General features: G+C 42.3%; 1 protein-coding gene and 1 pseudogene across 39 annotated transcripts in view; one reads left to right on the top strand and one right to left on the bottom strand.

Moving 5' to 3' along the window:
- Positions 1 to 19,049, bottom strand: part of DST (dystonin) — a 486,283-nt gene that overhangs the window by 217,321 nt on the left and 249,913 nt on the right. For 38 of the 39 annotated variants that reach the window (XR_007923259.2, XR_011388661.1, XR_011388662.1 and 35 more), the window contains one exon: positions 16,882 to 16,974. Coding sequence is in view for 36 of the 39 variants with exons in the window: in XM_051855540.2 (XP_051711500.1) it covers positions 16,882 to 16,974 (93 nt within the window). In the remaining 3 variants the exon portion in view is untranslated. Of the gene's footprint in view, positions 1 to 10,809; positions 15,349 to 16,881; positions 16,975 to 19,049 lie in introns of those variants that run through there. The other variant, XM_051855552.2, reaches the window with a different exon arrangement.
- LOC100345686 (large ribosomal subunit protein eL28 pseudogene) lies at positions 1,897 to 2,417 on the top strand (annotated as a pseudogene).

Below are 19,049 nucleotides of genomic sequence, written 5' to 3'. Positions count from 1 at the left end.
CCTACTTCTAAATGAACTGCAACAACCTTATGGTGTTAGTCAGCTGAATCTGTGAACGTGACATCCTCTGAGCAAAGTCAATGGCACCAGACAACTGGGCAACAGGAACACACTATTTTTACAGATGCTATCATGGTTGTGGCATGCAGTAAGTACACAAGAACAGCCAACTCCAACGCTGACTCAGATACTCCCTGCAACCTTACTCACTTTTTTTTAGTATATGCATGGTATTCTTCTATATAAGGCAAATAATGCAACTTTGATCTTTTACATTGGTTTAACAATTTGTTTAAAGGATTTAAAATCAAATTTACTATTTAAATAATTTATTTGAAACAATGGAAAAGGCAACATCTTTGAAGTTCACAGAACTAAGTATTTCACTTGGAGAAGGCTGTAAATACAGTGAAGATTAAGAAACCACTGGAATTCACCCAAATCCTGGCATAGGATTGGCCCATCCTTGGTAGTTGTCGCATTGTGGGAGCGAAATAGCGGAAATAAGTTCTGCTGCTTATACTCATTCACTCACTCACTCTCTCTGCCTTGCAAATAATATTTTTAAAAAACAAAATAATTGTGGGAATTCAAACTGAAAGAAAGCAGAGCCGTTTGGCAGACTCCCTCACTTCACTGGGGAACAAGCTTGGAGGAAAAGAGGAGACGTGACGAGCCAGGGCCTCACAGCATACTAGCAGGATGCCTAACATGCAAGCCTAAGACTCCTAAATTCTGGTACAGAATTTACAAAAAAAGTGAAATCTCTCCTTAACACTTAGGAAGGGACTCTATCCTCGTAACTCAGACTAACTTTTCCTCTGGCTCAGCAGTGTACTCGCCGCTGTGAAAATGGCTGCACAGAGAGAAGCCGTGAAGGGGCATCCCCCAGCTTAGCCTCAGCCCCTGAGGTCAATATTCTTGCCACTGGAGTGTCCCAGCCTCTCTACTGGCAGAGCAGCTGACACACAAGAGCACCAGGCACCATCAAAGGAAGGTGCACACCTGGATTTCTCATGTGAACGGATCCTGGGATTCACTAACACCCTCCTCATCCTCTAGTTGCACTTGCTTAATTGATGGCCTTTTCCCCTTAATACAAGATTTTCCTCACTAGGTTCTTTCCTCTCTTAAATCACAGTACTCTCAATAATGCCTAAAAGAAGCCGGCGCCGCGGCTCACTAGGCTAATCCTCCGCCTAGCGGCGCCGGCACACCGGGTTCTAGTCCCGGTCGGGGCGCCGGAATCTGTCCCGGTTGCCCCTCTTCCAGGCCAGCTCTCTGCTGTGGCCAGGGAGTGCAGTGGAGGATGACCCAGGTGCTTGGGCCCTGCACCCCATGGGAGACCAGGAAAAGCACCTGGCTCCTGGCTCCTGCCATCGGATCAGCGCGGTGCACCGGCCGCGGCGGCCATTGGAGGGTGAACCAACGGCAAAGGAAGACCTTTCTCTCTGTCTCTCTCTCTCACTGTCCACTCTGCCTGTCAAAAAAAAAAAAAAAAAAAAAATAATGCCTAAAAGACATATCCACACTAAGGAAGGAATAACTAAAATGGACTTCAAGACTTGATTCCTGGCCAGAGCCATGGCTCACTCGCTTAATCCTCTGCCTGCAGTGCTGGCATCCCATATGGGTGCCAGGTTTTAGTCCCGGTTGCTCCTCTTCCATTCCAGCTCTCTACTGTAGCCTGGGAACACAGTGGAGTGCTTGGGTCCCTGCACCCACATGGGAGAGCAGGAAGAAACACCTGGCTCCTGGCTTTAGATCAGCGCAGTGTCAGCGGAAGCAGCCATTGGGGAGTGAACCAACGGAAGGAAGACCTTTCTCTCTGTCTCTCTCTCTCTCTGTTTATAATTCTACCCATCAAATAAATAAATTAAAAAAAAAAAAAGGCTCTTTCCGTTTCCGGCAGCCTCCGCGCGAGGAGCCGCCGCCATGTCCGCGCACCTGCAGTGGATGGTCGTGCGCAACTGCTCCAGCTTCCTGATCAAGAGGAACAAGCAGACGTACAACACGGAGCCCAACAACCTGAAGGCCCGCAACTCGTTCCGCTACAAGGGTTTATCCACCGCAAGACCATGGGCGTGGAGCCGGCGGCCAACGGCAAGGGCGTCGTGGTGGTCATGAAGCGCAGATCCGGCCAGCGGAAGCCTGCCACCTCGTACGTGCGCACCACCATCAACAAGAACGCCCAGGCCACGCTCAGCAGCATCCGGCACATGATTCGCAAGAACAAGTACCGCCCCGACCTGCGCATGGCCGTCATCCGCAGAGCTAGCGCCATCCTGCGCAGCCAGAAGCCTGTGATGGTGAAGAGGAAGCGCACCCGCCCCACCAAGAGCTCCTGAGCCCCTGCCCGCAATAAACAGTCAGACCTGTCAAAAAAAAAAAAAAAAAAAAAAAAGAAGAAGAAGAAGACTTGATTCCTCTCAGGGGACAAACTTTCCACCCAGCTGACAAACTTTTAAGCTAACTCTGGAACTGCAGGAACATAGGAAACACATGACAGGTATTCAGTAACTATCTGCTGAAGACGTGAGTGAGAAACTGAAGAAGGCAGGATCACAGTGGGGACGGATGGGGAAGGTTCTGGTTATGCAGACTGCTGTGTGTCGTAAGGAGAGAAAGAAATGTCCTGTTAGTTCTGAAAACTTGTAAGCTCGTCTATTTAGAGGATGGTTACAAGATGTTTCCTATTTTCTACAGAAGAATGACACAGAAGTTATAAAGCACCTTGCGGTCTTCTAAGTACAAATAGGACCTCACTGAATCTTCAAAACAAGTAGTCACCCCCAATTTTACAGATGTGAATGTTAAGACATGGGTTACATTTAAGTGTATTGACTTGAAATCTTGTAAGTTCTCATTCCTCCTAGTACAGCAAACCTACACTGACTCCTTACAACATTCCAGCAAGTGCTTCCTGTATCAGTAAGGCATCTCCTACAGAAGCAAAAACTGACTTCTAATACAGGTTCTGGATACAAAAATGATAACTATTCAAATGTTCTGCTGTGAAGAACACAAAATTCCAACAGATTGGAAGAGCCATGTATAAAAAGGTCATGAAATGAAAATTCAATCCTTTCATTTTTTTAAAGATTTATTTATTTACTTGAAAATCAGAGTTACACAGAGAGAGAAGGTGAGGCAGAGAGAGAGAGAGAGAGAGAGAGAAAGAGCGAGAGAGAGGTCTTCCATCCGCTGGTTCACTCCCCAATTGGCTGCAACAGCTGGAGCTGCGCCGATCTGAAGCCAGGAGCCAGGCACTTCTTCCAGGTCTCCCACATGAGTGCAGGGGCCCAGGACTTGGGTCATCTTTCATTACTTTCCCAGGCCATAGCAGAGAGCTGGATCAGAAGTGGAGCAGCCAGGACTCAAACCAGCGCCCATATGAGATGCCAGCACTGCAGGTGGCGGCTTTAACTACTATGCCACGGTGCCAGCCCCACCTTCACATTTTTATTAAAATTAAAAATAAAGGTCATGGCGGCGCCGCAGCTCACTAGGCTAGTCCTCCGCCTTGCGGCGCCGGCACACCAGGTTCTAGTCCCGGTCGGGGCACCGGATTCTGTCCCGGTTGCCCCTCTTCCAGACCAGCTCTCTGCTGTGGCTTGGGAGTGCAGTGGAGGATGGCCCAAGTGCTTGAGCCCTGCACCCCATGGGAGACCAGGATAAGTACCTGGCTCCTGCCATCAGATCAGCGTGGTGCGCCGGCCGCAGCGCGCCAGCTGCTGCGGCCATTGGAGGGTGAACCAACGGCAAAGGAAGACCTTTCTCTCTGTCTCTCTCTCTCACTGTCCACTCTGCCTGTAAAAAATAAAAATAAAAAAAAAATGAAGGTCATGACAACAGGCATGCAGCCTAGCAGCTGGAATGTCTGCACCTAACATTGGAGTTCTATACCCAGCTCTAGCTCCTGATTCAAGCTTCCTGCTATGCAAACTCTGGGAGGCAGCAGTGGTGTTTCAAGTAATCTGGTTTCTGTCACCCATATAGGGGACCTGGATTGAGTTCAGATTCACAGTTTCAGCCCTGCCCCACCTCCAGTTGTGGGCATTTGAGGAGAGAGCCAGCAAACGGAAGAGGGAGATTTTTAAAAATAATAGAGATTATATCTGTTTGAAAGAGTGTAGGTCTTAGTAAGAGCAGCAGGTTGGAAAAGGTGGAACTAAAGACTTTCCTACACACACAAGCAATTCAAGTGCAAGTTTAACCCTAGGAGGAAGATTGGTGCAGGTCTGAGGAGGGTGGTGATTGGCATTCAATTCCTGATCCCACTGCTTCTAGCCCTGTGCCTTCTCTGGGTCTCAGTTTCCTGTTATGCAAAATGAGGATAATAGCAGTACCTCTTCCTAGAGATGTTGAGAGACTAAGACCCGGTACACAGGATCAGAATAGTGCTTGCCCTGCAGTGAATGCAAGGAGCTAGTAAGAGGGTGAGTCTTGTTGCTGAAACTCTTTTATTCACATCGTTGACTCTGCAGTCAGGCAAAATGAATTCCATATTGAATTTGTCAACACACACAATTATTTCCAAGCCAGGATGTTTGCCTCTAGAGACCATTTCCTCAACAATGTTTTAACTATTTTGGCAGAAACAAATGTAATCAACACATTTTTAGCGTCTCCTTCCAAGTTTAAAAAAATGTGTGAATATGCTCCACAAATTATTTTTATCTGCAAAAACGGCAAACACATTTTGAAAATTCTAACTGGTTACATTTTGTGAGCATAAAAGAGTTAACTGGAGAACAAACCAATTATGAAGATATTAAAGTTCAAATGTTAATTTTCTAAACTGCTGACTACCTTGAACAAATTCTCATCTACTCTTATTTCTTATAGCAACAGAAAGAAAAATGTAGAGAAAAGGATTTTAAACTTTTCCAGGTCCTTCATTTAACATAAAAACCAGAGGCATTATAATCCTGTTAAGAACCCAGATTCTATGCAATTATTTTAAAACTAAATTTTCACAAACTACTTATGCAATCTAAATGGCCCCAAATAGTTAAAAATCAATAAATGAATTTTTTTAAAGTGAGATAAGGTGCCAACGCTGTGGAGTACTAGGTTGAGCCTCTGCCTGCGGCACCAGCATCCCATGTGGGCACAGGTTGGAGTCCCAGCTGCTCCTCTTCCAATCCAGCTCTCTCTCTGCTTGTGGTCTGGGAAAGAATGGAAGATAGCTCAAGTGCTTGCGTCCCAGCACTCACGTGGGAAATCCAGAAAAAGCTCCTGGCTCCTGGCTTCAGATTGGCCCAGCTGCCATTGTGGCCATTTGGGGAGTGAACCAGCAGATGGAAGACCTTTCTTTCTCTCTATTTCTGTCTGTAACTCTACCTCACAAATGAATAAATAATAAAAAAACAATTTATTTATTTATTTATTTATTGACAGGCAGAGTGGACAGTGAGAGAGAGAGACAGAGAGAAAGGTCTTCCTTTGCCGTTGGTTCACCCTCCAATGGCCGCCACAGCCGGCGCGCTGCAGCCGGCGCACCGCGCTGATCCAAAGCCAGGAGCCAGGTGCTTCCTCCTGGTCTCCCATGCGGGCGCAGGGCCCAAGCACCTGGGCCATCCTCCACTGCACTCCCTGGCCACAGCAGAGAGCTGGCCTAGAAGAGGGGCAACCGGGACAGAGTCCAGCGCCCCGACCGGGAGGATTAGCCTATTGAGCCATGGTGCCGGAAAAACCAATTTTTTAAAAATGAGATAAAATTATTCAGAAACCAATAGCTGTAGCATAAATGATCTTCAAGATTTGTAGAGCAAAGCTATCATATGAAAGAAAACATATTTAAATCTTATCCTATGGAGTGAGCCTAGCAATTAAGGTGCCCATAAAACACAAAGGAGCACCTGGACTCAACTTCCAACTCCAGCTTCCCACAAATGCAGACTGCAGAAAGCAGTGGTGATGGTTCAAAGTAACTGAGATCCCACCAGGCATGTGAAAGACAGATTCCCAGCTTCTGGCTCAGGCTCTTACTATTGTGAGCATCTGGGGAGTGAACCAGTAGATGGGAATTCTCTTGTTCTCTGTCTCTGCTCCTCTCCTCCTTTCTGTCTCTCAAATACATAAAAAATAATTAAAATTATATTTAATTTTATCCTTACCCTTGTTAACCTTCATAAAAGATGGCTGGAGCAAAATAATGAACATTAATATAATTCTCTCACATTCTGACACGGCTCAATTTTTTTAATTTTTTAATGTGAAAGTTAATTAATAAAAATATTGGCTGGTAATATAATCTGTATAATATTCATACTTCTTATTTCTCATCCTCCTCTCTGTCGTTCCTTTCCTTTAGATCACTGCACTATTAATTGGCAATTCACCAGAAAATGGAAAGAAACAAAAGCAATTCAATTTTCATTAGTTAACACAGCCACATGGGCCTGTAAAAATTAGTCATTATCACCCCAGAATACTGATTTTCAGGTGACTAAGTTTACAGTTGCGGTCCCTGTCAGCTGTTAGAAACAAATAGGATATAATGCATGCAGAAGAGGGCTATGCTTTAAAGTGCCTCCTTTCGGTCTAATACATAATAAATGTTTGAGAGAAGAATAAAAAGAGGGGAAAATGAAAGTACTGCACAAACGCAAGAGGACACACTTATGTATGCGATTCACAGAAATTTAAAACTGGAAGAGATGCATGCAGAAAAAGAAGAATAAATTGCATCTGTTAAACGGTCAAGCCTGGTAGACAATTTGAGGGCAAATCCACGCTCTACCACTGGCTAAGTGAACTGAGCAAATTACTTAACTGTCTGAGCCTCAGTTTCCTCATCTATCCAGATGGAGCTAAGAACAGAACAGCTTCACAGACGAAGTGACTAACACACAGCAGGACTCAAGTGAAATCTCATCTAATGAAACATCTGCCTTTAAAAGAAAATTAAACCAAGCATACAGAAATCAAGAAGACTTTCAAGTCACACTTCTGTTTTCAAAACCTGACTAAAGGGCCGGCGCCGCGGCTCACTAGGCTAATCCTCCGCCTAGCGGCGCCGGCACACCGGGTTCTAGTCCAGTTCAGGGCGCCGGATTCTGTCCCGGTTGCCCCTCTTCCAGGCCAGCTCTCTGCTGTGGCCAGGGAGTGCAGTGGAGGATGGCCCAGGTGCTTGGGCCCTGCACCCCATGGGAGACCAGGAAAAGCACCTGGCTCCTGGCTCCTGCCATCGGATCAGCGCGGTGCACTGGCTGCGGCGGCCATTGGAGGGTGAACCAACGGCAAAGGAAGACCTTTCTCTCTGTCTCTCTCTCTCTCACTGTCCACTCTGCCTGTCAAAAAAAAAAAAAAAAAAAACCCTGACTAAAACTCAGACCTTCTGCCTCCAAGGCGCATGATCAACACTGCTTATCAGAAAACTTACCCTGAGAAGAGAATGAGGTGACAAATGTTAAGCTATGGTGATACTGGTTCTTGAAATTCAGAGTGTTTTTAAAAACACATGGAAAGGTGTGTAAAACAAAGGTAACATTCTCTCATGCCCCACAAGAAGATATTTCGATCAAATGAAATCTGGGATACTGTGCTTTCAAAAAGCATTCCAGATTATTCTCGTGCATGGACCTTGGACCATACATTGAGAAGCTCTGCTGTAGAAGAGGAAAAGTAAACAGCTCCCCAAAAATAGTCTGACCATTACAGTCACCTCCAGAGCCCCACCTTGACCTATATATTAGAATCACTGAAGGTGACATCCAGGCCATCTGTATTTTCTGCAGTCTCCCCAGATTGACCCTTCCACGTGTCAGGTTGGAGAATCCACGGTTTACAGACAGACAACATCACCATCTCTGCAGACATCAACCTATTGACACTGGAAAGTGGTGAGTTGGTGAAATTAAAGAAGAATCCTTTATAAGAGCTCAAGGGCAAAGGTAGGCGACCCTGTACTAGTGAACCTTAAACATGCAGGAAGCATGTGAGTCTTAGACAAGCAGGCGATCCCTGAAAAAGCAGCAGACGCTGAGTCCACTTCTGTCTGCCCCTAAACACGATCTGCCATTTGCCTCCTCTGTTTATACATTCATCTTTAACAGACACACCGCTTGCTCTGAATCCTCGGCAATCTCTGTTGGAACTTTTGACAATTAAGTCGAGTAGGATCTTGTGCCATAGTTCAACTCAGCTAATCACATTTACTCTGGTTCCTGGAGGACTTGCTAAACTTCTCTGACTTTCCAAGTCATTCTGTATAAGATCTATTTTGCCTATTTCATATGGATTGGGGATAATCAACAGAAACAATGTATCTGAAAGCCTTTTTCCAATTCCAAAGCAATATATGATTTAAGACATTCCTTGTTCAAAATTCATCTACCTGGGCCAGTGCTGTGGCTTGGAAAGTTACACGGCTGCCTGCAGTGCCAGCATCCCATAAAGGTGCTGGTTTGTCTCCTGGCTGCTCCACTTTGAATCCAGCTCTCTGTTAATGTGCCTAGGAAAGCAGTAGAGGATGGTCCAACTCCTTGGGGCCCTTGCCACCCATGTGGAAGACCTGGAAGAAGCTCCTGGCACCTGGCTTTGGCCTGGCCCAGCCCTGGCCATTGCAGCCATTGCAGCCATTGGGGAGTGAACTAGCGGATGGAGGATCTCCTTTCTCTCTTTCTCCTTCTCTCTCTCTGTATCTCCAGTTTCAAATAAATAAATAAATCTTTAAAAACAAAACAGAAAAAGGAAAAAAAAACTCATCTCCTTATCCTGATAAAGGTGTAGCATGCTTATGTAAGTTGTATTCAGCAGGCAAGGAAATAGGGGCTGGTTGAGTAGCTTCCACTAAGCCCCTGAGCCTGGAAGACCACACTGTCAACATATTATTGCAAAGATTTAATCAGGAGAGGTGACCATCTGTACTGAGAATGACAAATGTCACAGGACCAGGGAAGTTCAAGTTAGATTAAGGTAAGATCAAAGAATTTATATGCTTACTACTTGGAAAATAATTCAAAAGCCATCCAGACGAACTCTGCACACAACTAAGCAAGAGAACAAACAGAGAAGATATGAAAGAGAAATTGAATGACAAAATAAAAGAAACAAGCTACTTCTATAATTAAATACCAATGAACAAGCTGGGAACTCTCATTGTACCTAATTCTCCAGTGGGAATGTATAATCTAATGCAAGACGAGATCTAAGGAGATCTAAGGAGAGTTCTAACCAGAGATAATTAAGTTAAGGCTACCTTAACTTTAAGGTAGCAGGAAGGATGTTCTAAAAAGAATAGCTAAGCCTTTGCTTCTGATTCTCATGTGCCACAGAATACACAGTCTCTATATGGACTACCGGGAAGTGAGATGTCAAACTCCACAGATAAAATAATGACCATCACATTCAACTCTGACTTCTAAGACACCAGGCTTTGCTGCGTAACTCATCACAATTATTTAACAAATTTGATAATTTTCAAAATCATTGGCTACACAGTTAAGTAGAAGGGTAAACTTCTCAGCAGGTGGATAACACAAAAAGGTGGGTGGGGGGGGGGGCTTTATCACATTTGAGAAACAGATTTTAGGAATCTCCATTAATGACAAATGCACAACTTCGTGAAGTGAAATCATGCAGTTGGAAAACATATGTGAAAGAAAACCATGGGCTTGCATTCATAAACATGCAGCACCAAGTAGTTTTATTTTGCACTGGCTTTCATGCCAGGCCTACACAGATGATGACACAGATTGGAGACTTCCTTTTAAAATGCAACCATTGTAAAATGTAAACAGAACTGATGACATAATGTTGGCAAGGTGTGTGGTGTATACAAAAAGGGACACCTTCAAAAGAAAGCTGCCAAGGTCAAAGATAATTCTGCACACTAACCCTAATAAAACCTCATTCTATCACTATACAAATGATCTTTGCTCAATGACACAATGATCTTACCAGGAATACCACTCACACCCAGATTTCTTTGTCAAACAATAAAGTTATGAATAACTTAAAACAAAAATCTATATCTTCCAACTAGCAACATGCAGATGTTGTTTGGGTATTGTACTTTTAGGGCAAGTAAAAAATACAGCTCCAAATACATTTCAAAAATGAGTAAAAATCTCAGATAGCTAACTTAGCTAAAGCTAAATATCATTGTGAAGAATAAAGACCTCAACTTTGTTAGTCTGTGTCATATTCATATTCAAATTCCTATGACATGTTGCCCTAAGGATTTCTGATTTTAGACTAACTCATGTAACAAAGGGACAGGATGGATCAGGATGACTTTATCTCTATAACTACTCCTAACACACACACACACACACACAGAATTGAAAACCATGATGTGAATGTTTCTGTGCTTGAAAGCTGACAGAGATTTGGTATTTGACTTTTCAGACTTATGGAGCAGCAAGTCAATATTGACTCTCCATTGTACCATATACCGCAACATCCTGCTGACTGGGTAATATCTAAGCTATTCTTTTCATTGCTTCCTAACTTAACTTTTACTGATAATACAGTTACATTTCCACAGGCTACTTCATAAGAAATGTGAATAGGAGAAACTCAAAAGATAAGTACTCTCTTGAAGCAGTGCTTTTCTAAATCTTCCAGTGATAATAAAACATATAGGGTTTTGACTTCAAAGGGTGAATAAAGAATGTGGATAGCACAACATAAAAAAATCACTATCAGATGTAAAACTATGAGTAAAATACAAGAAACTCTACATCTTTCACACAAGCTAATATAAAAATAAGTTAAAGACAAATTACAAAACCTGTTTGATATGTGCACACGGAATATTCACTTACAGCTTAAACTCAGAATCCGCATTTCACTTACCTCACTGCCATTTGTGTCCTTGGAAACAGAGGACACATTAGGACAGAGGGAATGGCATCTCTTTTTTTCTAACTGAGAGCTACGTATTGCATGGGGGCAAAACCTCTCAGTGCTTTGCTTTTCCAAGACACTGCTATCACTTTTCCATGGGTCTTTAGCAAACCCACTGTTTCCAAGTGATCTCTCTGCACCACAGTGAATGGAACTTAAGCTGGCTGCCTTTCGGACAGGAAACACATCAGTTTTGCTCTGGAATGTTATTTCTCTTGTGTTGACATCATCTAAATGTTTCTCCTGCTTTGCGCAACATGGAGTGCCGTCTTTTTCTGAGATCCTTTCATCCAGTTCGCTGACTTTTACTTCGGTTTCAGTGTCTTTGGCAGGAGAACCGTTCGCACCATAAGACCAACTGCTTGCAGCGCTTGACAGAAGTTTCTGTTTAACACCAGCAGCTACAGCTGTCTTCTCTTGCCGAACCCCGCCTTGCTGTGAAGGGTCTGGGGGAACACAGGGCTCCTGTACCGGGCCCCTGGATAAAAGAGCAGACTCTTCTTTCGAAACTTGAATGTGGCTCTTCTTGCCTTCATTTTCCCTGTCTGGCTCCCCTGATGCTGTGTCACATACAGTTTTCTTGATCGGGTTTCGTCTGAAATATTTTCTTCCGGGAGAATATTTTTCAGGGCTCAAAGGAGTTTTGGCAGGATCTAAATACTGTTCTTCTTTCTCAGCTCTTACACAGCCACAGACATTCCCCATTTGATTTCAGGAGCTCAGAGCTGTACAAACTCACTCATTTCAAAATCCAGGACTTTCTGAGATCCCCATTAAGTCTGAAAACTCCACACTGACCTCCGATTCCTCACAGAAGCTCTGTGACCATCCTCTTCAGTCTGAGGCCATCTTGCTTATGAGAAAGGCACACGCAAGAAACGCTGTGGCATCCTGCCCGGCTGGGTCCCTGTGTCTCATTAGACACCGTGGCTTATTTCTGGCCACCAATCCTCTTAGACAAACATCACTGCTCACTGTCAAACTGTAGCACTGCGGAGCTTTCAAGGCAAACCCTTAGCTTTACTGACAGAAGAAGATTATGACCCTTGCTTTAACTTTCAGTTTTCTAAAATGCAGACACATTAAGAAGTTTGCATTAACCTTTGAAACTACTGGTGGTTCAACCAGGCTGCGAGCAAACAGAAAGCAAATGCCACTCAGGGGAGCTTTAGCAAAGTGCCTTTCAAATTTAGTCCCAGAAAGCCTATACCTTCTGGTATACAATTTATTTTCTTAAGAAACACCACCTAATTTTGGTAGTTATACACAAACAAAAAGCTCAAAAAGTTCTGCAAATTACACTAAGACTCTCATTTAATACAACAGCCATAAAAAAACAACAGGATGGTTCAACAGGTAGCTGAAGGAGACAATAAATGCTAAAATACTCTAATAAATTTGCTTCTAACATCAATCCTCTAAAATAACTTGCAGTATTTTTCAAATAACATAAATTTACAAGTCTTTTTGCCATTAGTTGATCATTAGGATTTTCATGTGAGCAAACAGATAGATTATATGATTTAAAACATGGAACACTTAAGCAAAAGAAACATTTATGCATTCTTAAACATTAATTAAGGCAGTTAAACTTCATATATAACTTTTATAATTGTGCCCTAGTTAAATATTATGCAGTTCTACTGGGACCTTGTTAGAAAAAACAATAAGTCAGTATAGAACCTTATCATCTAAGGTGTGCATATTTCTAACACTGAGTCATAGATAGGGTAAGGAAATGAGCACTGCATGAAATGGACTTACACGTACGCAAAAGTCACTTGACTAATAAAAAAATTGATGATTACCTTTCTCTAAGTCTTCTCTTGCCTGATCGAAGTATAGAACTCATCATATTTGACTGAGTTAGAATACTCAATTAAACAGTTTAACAATGAGGATTGTGGAGGTTTTCCACAGCCTGCACTGTAAGGTTTTCCAGAGTCATTTAAAGGGGACATTAAACATTCTCCAGTAGCCAAACTGAATATCCCAGAAAGCAAGCTGGCAAAAATAAGGTCTTAGGTTGGTTTGTTTTAAATTGATTTTCAGTCTCCTCAAAGACAATTGGTCTGACATGACTCAAGAGAGTCTAAAGGCATATGGGTGGTATCTGTTCTGACATGACAGAGGGGCAATGAATGATTTGCACTCCCTTCACCCTTCCTTGTAGCCTTGGCAAACTAAGCAACTCCCTATATTCCAGACTAATAAATTGATCTTTCTTAAAATGGCCCGACTTTAGTACCTGCCAACTAACTGCCAAGCCTTTCTTTAATATTTGTAAAAATTTTCCTTATTCTCTCATACCTTCCTGATCCTAACACAATACTCCCTCCCCATACATTTCTGCGTATTTTTATTTTTATAGACAACTGATTCATTACCGTAAATAATAGTTCACTGGATTTACATCCCCCAGGAGACAGAAGTACATGTTTCGTTGTCTTGGTAATCTCTGGATCTAGCATGTGGTGGCCAATGATACAGAATTACTATGATGATAACACCTATCTTTAGAAAGCCTGATTGAAAAACAGATTCAATATGTAATGCTCATAACAAGTAATTTTGAAGCAAATAAACATGCTACTCTTCTGAAACCTCCCTTTCTTAGGTGAAGTATAGAAGGCAAAAAAGCTTAGTCATCTGAGTGCATGGTGATGACTGTTATAAATAGCTTTATATCTTGGCATAACCTGAAAATACTTCTTTTTTTATTTATTTGACAGGTAGAATTAGAAAGTGAGAGAGAGAGACAGAGAGAAAGGTCTTCCTTCCGTTGATTCACCCCCCAAATGGCCACTATGGCCGGCACTGCACCGATTCGAAGCCAGGAGCCAGGTGCTTCTTCCCGGTCTCCCACGTGGGTGCAGGGACTCAAGCACTTGGGCCATCCTCCTCTGCCCTCCCGGGCCACAGCAGAGAGCTGGACTGGAAGAGGAGCAACCAGGACTAGAACTGGCGCCCACATGGGATGCCGGTGCCGCAGGTGGAGGATTAACCAAGTGAGCCATGGCGCCGGCCCCTGAAAATACTTCTAATCTTAAAATTGTCATAATACTAAGAAAAAGTTATTTTGTTTAAATAAAGAACACTATATTTTCTCAAAATGCAGGTGTGTTCCATTTTAAATAATCTAGGTCGAATCTATAATTATTGGTGATAATCTCATAGTCATAACATTATATGATTCGAGTCCTAAAACACAATGTATTCCATAATATCATGCCACAAAATTATATTGAAGTAAAACTTTCGGAAATTCTGTGAATAGTCCTCCCCTTTCTGCCACAGACACTTGAACCCCAAAGGGCTTTCTTAGTCATACTTTTCCTTCACATTTCTTTAACCTAGAATCTCAATACACTGCTTCTAATTCCCAACCATTTATTCACATTTCAGTCTGTCAATTTCTAGTTTCTGTTCCCAGTAGACTGTATAGACTGTATTTTCTCCAAGTGTCTTCCTTCTAGACAAAAACTATTCAGCTGTTCTCCATTTTCATTTTCTCACAGTCTCTAAAGGCACTTTATACAGCTCATCATTCTCTTGTACTTGAAATTCTCTCCCCTTGGTTTTTTCAGAACATTTTCCAGTTGCTTCATCCACCTCTACAATTGCCCCTTTTCTGTTTCTCTACCATGAGCCTTCCTTGCACCTGGAATCATGAGTTTTCTACACATTGCTATCCTTAGCTCTCAATTCTTCTCCACTTACTCTCTTCTCTTGGATTCTCTGAAGATCACTTCTCTCTGCTCCTGGGTGCACCACCTGTGCCTGACTTCTCAGCTCTGCTCTGTTCACATTTCTCAATGCTCACCAAACCGGTGCATAATAAGCTATCCCTCTACCCAGCAAGTCCACCAAAAAGTCACCAGTGTTCCCCACATCTCTGTTCGAGCTCCCAGGTTAAAGTTTTTAGTCACCCTCTATGCCCTGTGGCTGAGTGCCTTCCTTTCTTTCTTCAAAATGTCTTCTCCTGGATTCAACTTTCCACCCTCACCTGAATCCAGACCTGCCACTCCACTGAGATCACTCTTCAGCTGTTTAGCTTATCTCCCTGACACTGGATTTTGCTCATATCTATGTTACTTAGAACTGGTACAGTCTGATTCCTGAAACAATCTGTCAAGCTCTGACTGGCTAAGTGATTTACCTAATCACAGCTGTAAGTAAAAGAGCCAGAGAGAAATTTACTTCTGCCTGCCTCCAAAGCCTGGGTGCATTCCCTGCCCCACAAGGATCCTTACTCTGATATTCAAAATCCAGACATAGCCAGCCTCACCACCTTTATGGTGATGCAGTGACCCACTCCCTGCTCTGATTGGCCTCTGACTTTCCCACCTGCCATTCATATGGTTTCTTTTTTTTGACACATAGAGTTATAGACAGAGAGAGAGACAGAGAGAAAGAGAAAGGTCTTCCTTCCATTGGTTCACTCCCCAGATGGCCGTAACGGACGGAGCTATGCCGATCCACAGCCAGGAGCCAGGCGCTTCTTCCTGGTCTCCCACGCAGGTACAGGGGCCCAAGCACTTGGGCCATCCTCCACTGCCTTCCCGGGCCATAGCATAGAGCTGGACTGGAAGAGGAGCAACCAGGACTAGAACCCGTCGCCCATATGGGATGCAGGTGCCACAGGCGGAGGATTAACCTGGTGAGCCACGGTGCAGGTTTCAATCCTGCTACAATCTGAGGGACTTGATCCATTAGAACTAATGAAAGGATCCTCAAGAAAGCCACTGAGAAAATCCCCATGAAATCAGCTTTTGGGTCAATTCTAACTATACTCTTCCCAACTAGGTTAACAAGCTGTGGCTCTGCACCCTGTGTGCAAATCCTTGCCTTAGTCTGGTGTTCAGCACACCCCATCCCTGAAGGACAGGGGGCTCAAGTAACGGGGATTCTTGGTTCTCCAAAGTCCTGGATCCCTACTCTTGTTCCTGGTTCTCCCTGACATCTGGCTGAGTGGACATACACCTGTACAAGTTGCCCTACAGTCAGGCTGGCTAAAACCTTTCTTCTGCTTACCCTGACTCAATTTCCTCCTGCTCAAACTGCTCTGCTTCCTGTTCAGCTCCTGAACTATTCCTGGACTTAACTTCACATAGCTCTCCATATCTGCCAGGCCTAGCCTATGCCCAAAGGAACCCTAGGACCATTATTTTCCACCATTCCCTAACAAACTCTGTGTTTCAGTCTAATTTTACTCCTCTCCAGGCTTGGTTCAAAGGCCCTGCTCTTTTCTGAAGCTGGCAAGCTCTCTCTTCCTCTTGAAGTCCACCTGCACAGTAATCAACCAGTGAGAGACACTGTCAGCCTTCTTGCTGCGCACAGCACATTTTGTGAGTGAACAGGCGGTTGATAAACTAAAACAAGTTCCAAAGTTAGAGGTCACCTTTAATCAAATGAAGGTGATTTTTAAAAGCTTTTTAAAAAATCAAAAATTAGTCTCCAGTTGGCATAAGTTTATTAGGTATTATTTTTATAGTAAGTAAATTTGCACTTCTCACCTCAAATCTAGAATGAGAAAGGGTAACTCTACACACTGTACATAAAGCATGGGTATCCTATTTTACTTCAAACACATTTCTTTTTATGGTAAGTGTACTGCCATCTAGTGTCTACCATAGGAGAAATGCCAATAAAAATCATTCTAAATAAAGACTGAGTCATAAAATCTTTATGTATCTAAAACATGTAATACTTTCCAAAGAACAAAAGAAATGTGTCTGCATTAAATAGTAAGAATAAGTTATCTGTTTTCCAACTCTGGAATTACAAGTATTGTCCTTAAAATTGCATTTAAGGCTCTCAAGAACAGAAGAAAATGAAGTCCCAGGTTCACAACAGCATGTAAATTAAAAGAACAATTTGAATACATTGCTTAAGAAAAGAAGACTGGAATTGACTTTTCTTCCTTGTGGCCTGAAGGCATGATTCACCCTCCTTACCAGTCATTTAGTAACTAGCAATGAGAGGCTACCAGAAACTACAATAAAGAACAGCTGGGCTTACCTGAAAGTGCAAAATTATTGTCCATATTAATCCCAAAGTCAATTTGGGATTTCCATCTGTTATGTCATCATTTCTAATGTTCACTAATTTCACCTGTTGTATATGAGAAGAAATCAAACAAACTTTATCAAATTGGCACTAGTTACCTTTACCTACATAAAAGCAATTTTGATTTTGCAAAGAAAAAAATGAAATGATTTAAATACCAGTAATACCCCCCAAACACACTTTTACCCTTATGATAAATCATTTTATGTTACAAATTACAGGACAACCACAAAGAAAAAAATGGATGTTGTCATCTAGAACAAACATAAAAAGCACATGTAAAAACAAAAATACAAATCAAGTAGGAAGTCCAAAATACTTTACATCTCAAATTAGAAATATTTTGGGCTTTTGAAAATATCTTATATTTGATTCTCACAATTAAGTAGGAAACTGTTCTGAACCATAAAAATTTTAAGTTTTTTTTCAAAAGATTTATTTATTTATGTAAAAGTCAAGAGTTACAGTGGTCACATAGGCCAGGGCTGAGCCAGTCCAAAGCTGAGAGCCAGGAACTTCATCCAGAGTCTCTCATGTGGGTGGCAGCGACCAAGCACTGGGGCTATCCTCTACTGATTTTCACAGGACATTGGCAGGGAACCTGCAAGCTACCAGCATTCTAAGCAGCAGCTTTACCTGCTATGCCACAATGTCTGCCCCAACCATAAAATAATTGTAAAGATATTTTCCTATTTCCATCCCAAAGGTTTTTAAAAAAAACTAATTATTTTTCTATCAACCTACAAAATACAAATATATATAAACAACTGGCCATTTGGAAAGCTGGTCAAATATTTAAAAATAATGCAAATCTCAGACTTAACACTTATCAAGTATCAAAGAGTATGTTCAGATAATGTACTATAATCTCTAAATTGTGTCTTAGGAAAAAGAATTATATCATGAATTAAATGTCAAAAATTACATACCATAGTATCCAATATTTTACTACCTAGACAAAATACTGTCAAAACATTTCAGACAAGGGAGTCTAATTAATCATTAATCTGTCTGAAAACTTCTACTGGAATGAATAATGAGGCAAACACCAATAACATTTAAAATATTTAAGCACTGAACATTTGTTAGAATTTAATAAAAGCATTGAACTTAATAAAAGCATTTTAATGTATATAATAAACTAAATGAAGGAATAATAAAATCCAGCATTTCTCTCGCCTCTTTACCCTTTTGCCTACTCCTCTGAAAATTCCAATTGCTGCCACCTTTGGTTTCTTGTTTTCATTAATTTTCAACTTCCTTGCATTTCTTTTTATAGTTACTAATGTGTTGGCTTATGCTACTATAACATACAAGGCCGCCGATTCAAGATCACAACCAATATGGTGTTCATTCTTTTCCATGATAGCACCTGAAAACTCAAGCTAGTTGGAGACTGCTGTCAGAAATGTTGTTTTAGAGAGCCAGTGTTGTGGCACAGAGGGTAAAGCCACTGCCTGTGGTAGAATTTGGACACTGGTTCACATCCCAGCTGCTCTACTTCCAATCCAGTTCCTTGCTAACGGCCTGGGAAAAGCAGCAAGAGATGGCCTTTGCCACCCACATGGGAAACCTGGATGAAACTCCTGGCTTTGACCTGGCCTAGTTCTTGCCTTTGTAGCCATTTGGAGAGTGAGCCAATGGATGAAGATATCTCTCCCTGTCTCATTCTGTAAATTTGCCTTTCAAATAAATAAAAAGTCTTTGGAAAAAAAGAAAGGGCAATGTTTTACTTTTAACCACTCATAAGTTACTCAACATTACTGCTATGGTTTCAAGGGGTCCTCTTCAAAATTCAAGTGTTATCAATGAGATTGTGTTGAGAGGTGGAGCCATTTAGACATAATTAGGTCACGAGGGCCTCTCCCCTCATGAATGGAATTAGGAGCCAGCCGTTCTAAGACAGCTCGATGCAGGGAATTCTGCCCTCTGTCCTGTCTGCCATGTGAGGATGTGTTGTACCTCCTCTCCAGAGAATGCAGCCCTCATCAGACACCAAACGCCAGTGTCTTGGTCTTGGACTTCTACCTTACAGTACTGGAGGAAATAAATTTCTTTTCTCTGTAAATTATCCAGTTTCAGAAACAGCAGCACAGAACAGGCTAAGAAAATTATCTACT

The sequence above is a fragment of the Oryctolagus cuniculus genome, chromosome 5 (genome assembly GCF_964237555.1).
Source record: "Oryctolagus cuniculus chromosome 5, mOryCun1.1, whole genome shotgun sequence".
Taxonomy (NCBI): Eukaryota; Metazoa; Chordata; class Mammalia; order Lagomorpha; family Leporidae; genus Oryctolagus; species Oryctolagus cuniculus.
The sequence above is the reverse complement of the archived record's forward strand: the minus strand, read 5'-3'. Positions and strand labels throughout refer to the sequence as shown.